Source organism: Triticum dicoccoides, chromosome 3A, assembly GCF_002162155.2.
Source record: "Triticum dicoccoides isolate Atlit2015 ecotype Zavitan chromosome 3A, WEW_v2.0, whole genome shotgun sequence".
Classification (NCBI taxonomy): Eukaryota; Viridiplantae; Streptophyta; class Magnoliopsida; order Poales; family Poaceae; genus Triticum; species Triticum dicoccoides.
In genome coordinates, this window is record NC_041384.1 from 25,595,282 (window position 1) to 25,604,658 (window position 9,377).

A 9,377-nucleotide genomic window follows, 5' to 3' on the forward strand; every position below is an offset into this window, starting at 1 on the left:
CCCCCTCCCCTCCCCCCCTCCGGTCAGGTGAACCCCGTCGGCTTGTTGTCGCACTGCAACCGCAAATGGTTTCTGAATTTTCTGCGCCGCATCGTCACAGACACATATGTGTTGATACGCTATCTAGTTAAACCTACTGACCGGAGCTCTAGGATGTAGGGACTGCACGCCCCGCGCTTGTGCTAAATTTGCGCATGCTTGGTTCTGCTGTATGGCTCGAGGTTGAGAAGAGATGATGTCAGTGTCTCTGTACAGGGCCTGAAGATAAATCAATACTATGCTTGTTTTCCTAGAAAGACAGATGAGATCAATATGATTACCAATTTGCAGATGAGAATTGGATAACACATAACCTGAGATGCTGAAATGGACATCTCACACAGATGATTTCTCAGGCAGTCAAGTGTCCTAATATGATAACCGGTTTCAGACATTTTGTAATTTCTGTATCCGTGAATTGCCTGATGCACTTAGTGCATATTATAGCTTCTAAGCTGTATTCTGACTTGCAGTGTTTGTATATGGGAAGTACTCCCTCCGTTTGGAAATAACTAGCGTGGTTTTAGTTCAGTTTGAACTAACTAAAACCACGTTAGTTATTTCCGAACGGAGGGAGTAACATGCATCTTCATCATATAAAAGCATGGGAGTACTATGTTGCCATCCTTTTAGTCAGTGTCTCTGTATAGATCTGAAGATAAAACAATACTGTGCTTATTTCCCGAGACAGACAGATGAGACAGATATGATTCCCATGTTGCAGATGTGAATTACATAGTGCATAACCTGAGAACCTAGTGCTGAAATGTACATCACACAGATGATCTTTCAGCAATAATGCTCTCATACAATACCCGGTTTCAGATATTTTTTAATTTCTGTGTCCGTGAATTACCTGATGCACTTTGCATATTATATCGTATAAACTATATTCTGACTTGCAGTGTTTTTGTATGGGAAGTAATATGCATCTTCATCATATAAAGTCATGAGAGTACGAGGCTGCCATCCTTTTAGTCAATGCTTATGGTGTTATTCCTAATGTTTCCAGTGATTTTATATCTTTTTCACTTATTGTATGGAAGATATGCCTGGTATGGTGCTACCATAACTAGTGGTGGATGATCTAATAGGTCCACTTGGTGACATTCTTCATGTCGATGAATTACTTTTGTACAAAATCCATGCCGAGTACAATTGTGTGCCTGCAAACGAAATTATACTGAAAGGCCTTATATTTTGTCCAGGATCACGGTTCTTTGCTGATGATCGCTCACACTACGATCTGTTTGGTAAAAGAAGGCCAGGTGATGAAGAGTTCAGGAAAGCTTGGCAGGAGAATGTTGACGAGGAGGACTGCCTATGGACTGCCAGTGAAGACGAGGATGAGGAGAAGGAGAATGATACAAAAATGGAGAGGGAAATCAAGAAAGTGAAGAAGCAAGCCAAGGAAAATGCTAACCTCATTGATGGTGATGACAGTGACGAGTTAAGAAGTATATGCCCTGAGAGCGATGAAGACGATATGAATCTCTGGAGTGGCAGTGAAGAAGACGATGACAATGATATCCCTACCGAGCCACATCCCAATGAACGCAGTGATTCATATATAGATAAGGTGTTTGAATTTGATGAGACACCTAAATACCGCACAATCTCTGAGCTGTTGAAAGCCGAGAAGGAACCACCAGAACTCTCGCCAGGAAAGCAAGCAAGAAAACTTGCTGTAGAAAATGCTCTCAAGAAGTTGAAAAAAGGGCCTGACGGACGCTACATTAACGTATTTGATGTTGTCACTGATATAGATATCCTGATTGGAGCATTTGAGAACATTGTTTCAGGACCAGAGTATGCAGAGCTGCGGGAGGGCGGACCAAAGAAGCTCAATATCCAGTTCTTCAAGGATATACAAGCACGCATGAGAGACCCAAATTTCAATTTTTCTCCAGAGTTAAAGTTAAAGCCTAAGAGTAAGTTAGTGCCTAAGAAGAAATGGCAGAAAGCACAATCAAGGAAGAGGAAAAATGACAAACGTTGAGCTGGAGAAAGTCGACAGTAATGTATTTCTCTTCCAGAATGCTCTCTTCAAATGGTGGTCAAGTTATCTGTAGTGTTGTGATCTACAATGAATATCTTCTGTAACATGACAGAAGTACTTAAGAAAAGTACCTCTGTCCATATCATTTCAATGTATGTTCTGTTTGCCAAGCAAATGGGGTCCGAATTCAGTAATCTATTTTAATTCAGCAAGCTGGGACGTGATTCTATCCGTTTACACTGTAAATGACTTGCAGCTAGGTGGAAATGATGTACTCAAATTGTTGCTCTAGCATGCTTCTCTTTTATCTAAGGAAACTAATCAAATTCCTTTGAAATACTTGCTTGATGTGCGAGTGGATTGGTAATATTAGATGCTAATTACTGTTGACAACCTGGTGTTGCTGCTAAGTATTACTGAGGTCAGACTTTCCAACTCAGACTTGTGTTCCTACAGCATCAGAAGCTTGAAACACTTGTCTCCCTTCTTATTGCATGACTAGCTATAGTTTCCTTTACACAATGGTTCCTATATACGACATATAGGCCCATTCCGCTGTTTAGATTGGAGTTATGCATGATGCATTATGTTTCTTTGGCTGTCTTTTCTTCCTTTTTTTGTATTTATTGAGTGGTGGACATGCTTGGGATGAGGAAATGTAGATTTACACTTGCTGTTTTCTTACATGGTACACCTATGCTCTTGATTATTTTATCTGCGCTATGTTCAAACTCCAAATAATCTGTTTTAGGTGATTAAAGTATGATCGAATGTTACCTCTTTGGTTGGAGTACTGCTGGCGCACATTCTAGCGTGCTAATGCTAACCTTGTGCAGACTGTTGTCATTCCACTACACTATGTTTGATAGGCTGGACACTGGAGAGATTCAGTTTGCATGTTAAAAAACTTGAATCTGTTCCAGAACAGTCCAAAGCTGCTCAACCTGGCTTGCTTTTATTTGCTAGCTGGATCAGATTGTCACACTAACCATGCTCATAAACTCGCTGTCCACTGGCTATAGATGTGCATAGTATTCTGTCGGCGACTGAACTTTGGAGCTTTCAGTATGCCACCCCCTTACTCTGTACTATCTACTATCTACTCTAGTACATAAATATGGTATGAGAAGACAAGAAGTTACCTTCTCAGCATAGTTAAGTAGTGAAATCGACAAGAACAGTCAAAGATTGATTGATCTATTAATTAAAAAATGGAATATTTTGATCTGGAAGATTATTGGGGTTGTCAAAGAGTAACATGCTGAGAGTTTACCTGGATTTGTTTAGTTCCGCCTTTCAGGAAGAGGAATTGAGCAAAGGAAAGGAAGCTTCGTGTGGAATCATGCAGGTAAGTGCTCGTGCATCCTCCTAGTTAACCTTATTTTATCCACCCATCTGGCCTCAATTATAGCCCTTTCCATATTTAATTGGTTGTACCCAAACAGTACTATAAGCGTCGGCGTGCTAAGCTTCTTATCTGGAAGCACGACCGAAGAATCAGTTTTTAAATTCTTCAGCCTGTTGTTACTGTTCAAATGCTATTAGTAGGGCTTGAAAAGCATATTGTTCTGAAGCTTCCTGGATGGGTATTATGCTCAGCTGGCTCCACGCCTATTGCTCCTTTTTCTAAAGCTTTCAGACTAGTTTGATCGAAGCCTAGTTTTATTTTTCACTTTTACGAGAGAATGAAAAGGCAAAATATGCACTGAAGATTCATCTATGGGGTTTAGGTGAGAAAAGACACATTACTTCTAACCAAGGAGGTTTGTTTAATTGTTTTAGTACTAGGATTGCTTTCGGTATGATGGTTGTCCTTCATCAATTGAATAAGTTAAGTACTTCTGCAATCATGACTTAGGATTTTCTTATGGATTCTTATGAAAAGATTTTTATCGTTATAAGCCTTCTATTTGGGTTCTTGGTTTTTAGAGGTAGTTTCAGTGAGCTTCCTCAAATTTGAGTCCGTTTAGCTAGTTCATTTATGTCATATTAATTGGATTCTAACCTCTTCACCAAAACAAACTGTGCAAAATTCCAGAAATGCAACCACCTCACTACAATGTTGGTGCACAGTAAAATCCCTCAACTTAGCTTTTTTGGGGAAAATATATAAATGCACAGCTACCACCCAATTACCAAAAGCTCTGAAGCAAAGCTCCAGCATGCCTATTCAAGAGGTGAGTGCTGCATAGCAGGAAAGAAACGCCATCGCTTACCCCAATGGCTCTTTGCTTCCTTTGTCCATGCTGCAGGGGCCAAGTTTTCTTGGTAGCTGCAAGCACCAGTTCACTGTGCTGGGCAACCTCGGGTCAAAAAAGACATGCCCCTCTGCAGTCCCGGCTGCCCCAAAGCCTCAGCATTGGCCACTCCTTTTCATGCCGCTGTCATCATAAGAATAACCTACTGGTACTCTAATGACACCACCAAAGCTGCCTGCTAAAGGCTAAAGATGGTCTTTTGCGTTCGAGTTCATTCACTGTGCTGTGCTGGGCTTTCTCCATGCCCTCGCTCAGCCGAGCTCCAGCTTTTGCCCACCGCCCTTTTCTCTTCTGGTCCCTCTTCTCGCTGCTGCCTGGTTGATGAGGTCATGTACAATGCATAGCCTCAAGGTGATGCCTCGCATGTCATGTAGGATCGGATATGACGTAAAGTAGGTTCGGATAGGGAAGCGGGATCCTCTCCAGGAGACGGGTGCTTGAAGAGAAAAAGTATGGTCCGGTGACAAAAGCTGAAAAGGTTGGAATGAAAAATAGAGATGCATGTGTACTAAAGTCTTTATTTTCTATTTCTTAATGAGGCCCACTAGTGGTAGCTTGCATCGAGGAGAAAAAATAAATGTAGATGCCTCAAATTACTTTTTGTCATGGAGCATATGTATCCATATGCCACCATTGTACGTGCCCTCGAGGCCTACCTGCTGTACCTGGGTCTCACTCTCACATGTGTATGTGTGCGTGAGCGTGAGGGAATATGTTGACTGAAATGACGAGAAAGCTTTATATCAGCCTCAGCAGCAGCGTGGTGGGTGGTGGCGCCTATCTTTCACGGATCTTTTTTCTGTTCGGGCAAAAAACTTCTTTCCCGCAAAGCTAGTGTGTTGGGCACCAATATGGGAAGTGGCTCGTGGCCTTCGCTAGCTCTGTAATGGAAAGGAAAATGGGGCTGTGAGTGACCTGGATTTTGGCTTTGTTTGGTGCCTGCATATGGCTTTGTCCTCTGCCATTCCGATTTTAGGACCATCAGTTTGGTGAGATGGGGATTTGCAAAACAAAACAAAAAACAAAAAAATTGGTGAGATGGGAATCTGGGCCTGGGAATTTATTAACTTGTTCGTGGGGATCAGTGGCATTGTTAATGTACATACTCCTCTTCAGATAAATTATTTGTGTACATGTTATCATGGAAATGTCTTTAACCCCTGCTGCTTCATCAGCAACTGCAGTTCATGGAATTTCTCCTCCTGTAATTCTTTTGCCTTACAGTTACTACTATGCTAGGTTTTATGCTTGCACCAACTGTGATTCATAGAATTTCTTACCTGCAGGTAGCTCTGCACTTGCCAATTGGTCTATTCTTCCCCTCTGGATCTCGCGTTGAGTTGACCATCTCTGCTGTTAGGGGTGTTCGCTGCACGCCCGTGTTAAGTGCTTGCAATATTATAATCACCATCACTTCCAGTTAAACCCAGAGATCGAGGATTAAACAAATCTCTCCACAGAGCAATTTCCTTCCCCGAGAACCCTAATACATTCTTATAAAGGGCACTCAACTGCATACTGTGCACTACTTCAAAAAGATACAGTTAGCTAACTGCTTGAAAAACAGATAACACTGTATACCACCTCATATTTGCTTTTTCTGAACACTGATCTGTATTTCGCATATTGGTGGGAGATGGCCATTATGAACTCTGTACTATATAGTCTGGCAAAATCTTTGAGGAGATCAGAATTCATTTTGGTTAGGGACCAATGTGCTCATGAAGGGGGCTACATATTACAATCATGTCCGCATTCATTTTCAACCACCTTTTCCAGCATAAACTTTCATCATGAAATTCTATCATAATTGGCCGCCTTTGGTTTTAGCAGGCCACAGCTTTTTTTGAAGCCCCAATGGACTCCTCCTCCCTCGGTAATCGTTCCTTAACTGAATGATCTCCAATGTCACAGGTGTGCAGGTTTCCTCTTGGTTCTTGGAATCCATTTGCAATGTATAACTCCTCTCCTATTCTCTCGACAGTATTTCGCCACCCAGAACACTGCCCTGAGAAATTGTTTATGGTACTATAAGATACGGTGTCATGGCTTAAAATTGCCCAGTCCAGTCCTCTGTAGCCTGTACTTAATTTACTAGTACATGCTAATGTTTATTTTCTGTTCACATGGCATGCTCACCGGCCTCACTCATGTGGCATGATGATGATCCTCCTTTGGACGGTGTGGGACAATTTCTGCCAGCGATACAGCACCCCAGTACTGACAACTACCCAGCACAGCAAAGGTAATTACACTAAATAAACAGTTTGGTCATGGCCTCAGAGGGCATGGCCAAAGCACAAGGCAGTCAAAGGTAATTAATTACACTACACAGCTTGATCATCATCCTCTGAAGTGCCACCACTGCCTTCATTCAGTTTCAAACAGCACATCATCCCAAGTCAACACCCATGATTCATTCATTCTTGATACAGGAGAAAAACATAAAGGCAGCAAAATACTAGTGGAAAAAACATAGTACGACTGCATCACCATTCACCGCTACCACTCCTCATCGCCCAAGCTCTACATTGTGACTCTTGACACCGCTAACTACAATCCTACTACATGATGGCACAGCCCTTGGTGTTCTCGTCGCTGAACATGGTCTCGACGTCGCCGGTGCCGCCGCCGGGGTGGTAAGCGGAGGAGCCGCCGCCGCCGCCGGGCTGCTGGTAGTAGTAGCTGTATGGGTTGTAGTAGGCCGTGTAAGGGCTGATCTGCGGAGACCGGTGGTACATCATCTGCGGCTGCGGCTGCGGCTGGTGCATCATCATGTTGCCCCTCAGGTTGTTCATCATCGCCGCGGCCGCCGCCGGGTTGTTGTGGTACCCCTGCATGCTCGCCATCAGGTTGCCGTTCTGCTGCTGCTGCTGGAGCCCTCCGTAGCCGGCGGCACCGTAGGAGGAAGGGTGGCTGAAGCCGCCGCCTGTGTAGCCCTGTATGCCAGGAGCAGCACCGCCAGCTCCCAGGCCATGGTTCAGGCCCATCAGGCCACCGATGCCGCCAGTGTTCTTCTGAGCGCCATTCCCCATCTTGGCATTCCCTGCCGCCGCGCCCATGTTCATCTTCTGGTTCTGGTTGTTCTGATGGTGGTTGTTCCCTGCTGGGGCGCCTTTCTTGCCGCCGACATTGGCGGCATTGCCGCCGTTCTTGTTCTTGGCGTTGATCGCCGCCGCAGCCTCGGCGCGCTGCCTGAGGATGCCGAGCTGGCTCATCTTGTCCCCGAGGAAGCGGAGGTCGTCCTCATACTCATCGTCAAACTCATCATCGTCTTCGTCGTCCTCATCATCATACATATCATCTTCGTCATCCGAGCTCAGGTCAGGGAGCTGGTGCTTGCTGTGCTGGCTCTTGAAGGCCTTGAGCCCCTGCATGAGGCTCCCAACTCCGCCACCAAGCTTGCCCTGCTCCTTCTGCCCGCCGCTGCCCTTGCCGCCGCCATCCTTGCTCACATTGGCAGCCTGCTTCTGCTGCTGCTGCTGCTGCTGCTTCTGCTGGTTGTTGTTGTTGTTGCCATTGCCCTTGTGGCCCTGGTTGTTGTTGCCGCTGCCGCCCTTCTGGTGTGACCACAGCTCTGCGTGCTTGCCCCCTCTGGTGAGCTTCCGGATGAGCGTCTCAGAGTCGACGCTGCCAGTCACCGTGACCTTGTGGTTGTCCACATCGATGGCCACCGAGTAGACGCCTGCAATGAACAGAAAGCAGAGAGGGAGTGTTCACAGGTTGCTCGTGAGCCATGGTAAATTACAAAGTACTACTGCTCATTACTAATGAAGCATCACAAGATTTGCAGGTTTGTGCAGTGAGTCTGGGTGGGGTTCATCCATCCATCCATCCATCCTGTGTGTGTCATTTCCTACCAGCCGTTTGTGAGATTCGACACAACAATCACCTCAGCTACTACATAATGGGTGAGTTTTGGACATATTCATTAACTATCAATTAGCTCAGGATTTACTCACAGCATCCATAACTACTTTACTTACTACATCGATTCGGTCTGAACATTTAATTAGGATGGCCCTGACGACATGAAAAGCAGGGATTTCTTGTCGTGTAAGCGCATTTGGCAAGACTCGTGGGGGTGGTTTCAGGTCCAGATGCAAGTGGGCAGGCAAAGCCCAAAGCTTGAGGCCTTTATTAACAGTTACAGCAAAGCGTGCGTCAAAGAGAACAAAGAGGGAGCTATAACAACAACAGCAAACAAGTAGCACCACCAGCAGCTTAGACCGCTAGAATGGCGCATGTGCAGCAGCAAGGAAGGAGCCAACAGAAAGAACACGCAGGATTGGATTGGATTGGAAGGCGATGGACACTAGCTGGGCGTGTGTGTACCTTCGATCCTCTGGAGCAGCTTCTTGACCTTGTGCTTGCAGCCGTCGCAGTGTATGTTCACCCTCAGGACATGGGTCTGCAGGAGGCAAGCAAGCAAAGCCCCAAGAAACAAGAACAGTTCATGAGCTCCCTCCCAATCCCAAGCACCACCACACCAAGAACAGTTTGAGCAGAGCTCCTCACAAATCCACACACTACACTACAGATTAAAGAAAGAAATAAACAGAGAGAGTGCCAAGAGGGATGGATGGAGAGGGAGGTACCTGGATCTTGACCAGCTTGAAGTCCTCATCCTTGGTCATCTCTGCAGAGCCACCACTGCTGCGCAAGCTTTCTATGGGAGAATGGAGGCAGAGGGAGGAGGAAGAGAGCGTGTGTGTGGGGGGGTGGGAGGGGGAGGGGCAGTGGCTAGTGGAGGAGTGGGGAAGTGATGGTGGTGCTGGCGCTGGCGTTGGCTCTTGTACCCCTCCTTCCCTGCATTTAAGAATGTGTCGTTCGGTTCTAACTTCTACTACTCCTTCCTCCTTCCTCCCGCTCTCCCCCCACTCTTCTTATAATCTCACTGCCCCTCCCACATGGGTGAGGCCGTGAGGGGAGGGCCATCTCTTCCATCCTCCTCCTTCGCCCTGCCTGCCCTGCTGCCCCCACCTCTCCGGTAAAAAAATTATATTGCAAGGTTTGTACCGCACGGTACATGCACGGTTACTACACACGGCCTCCTCATTGTCTCACACTCTCTCGTTAGG

General features: G+C 45.7%; 2 protein-coding genes across 2 annotated transcripts; one reads left to right on the plus strand and one right to left on the minus strand.

The window, feature by feature from the left end:
- Nucleotides 1-1,087: 1,087 nt before the first annotated feature.
- On the plus strand, nt 1,088-2,375 carry LOC119271801. The gene is made up of 2 exons (XM_037553483.1): nt 1,088-1,094; nt 1,248-2,375. The coding sequence occupies exons 1-2, from the start codon at nt 1,088-1,090 to the stop codon at nt 2,036-2,038; spliced, it is 798 nt and encodes a 265-aa protein (XP_037409380.1). The 3' UTR covers nt 2,039-2,375.
- A 4,264-nt stretch (nt 2,376-6,639) lies between these two features.
- On the minus strand, nt 6,640-9,110 carry LOC119266823 (heavy metal-associated isoprenylated plant protein 37-like). Its single transcript, XM_037548105.1, has 3 exons — nt 8,895-9,110; nt 8,632-8,707; nt 6,640-7,981 (listed from the first exon to the last, which is right to left on the minus strand). The coding sequence occupies exons 1-3, from the start codon at nt 8,931-8,933 to the stop codon at nt 6,861-6,863; spliced, it is 1,236 nt and encodes a 411-aa protein (XP_037404002.1). The 5' UTR covers nt 8,934-9,110; the 3' UTR covers nt 6,640-6,860.
- Between the last annotated feature and the right edge of the window lie 267 nt (nt 9,111-9,377).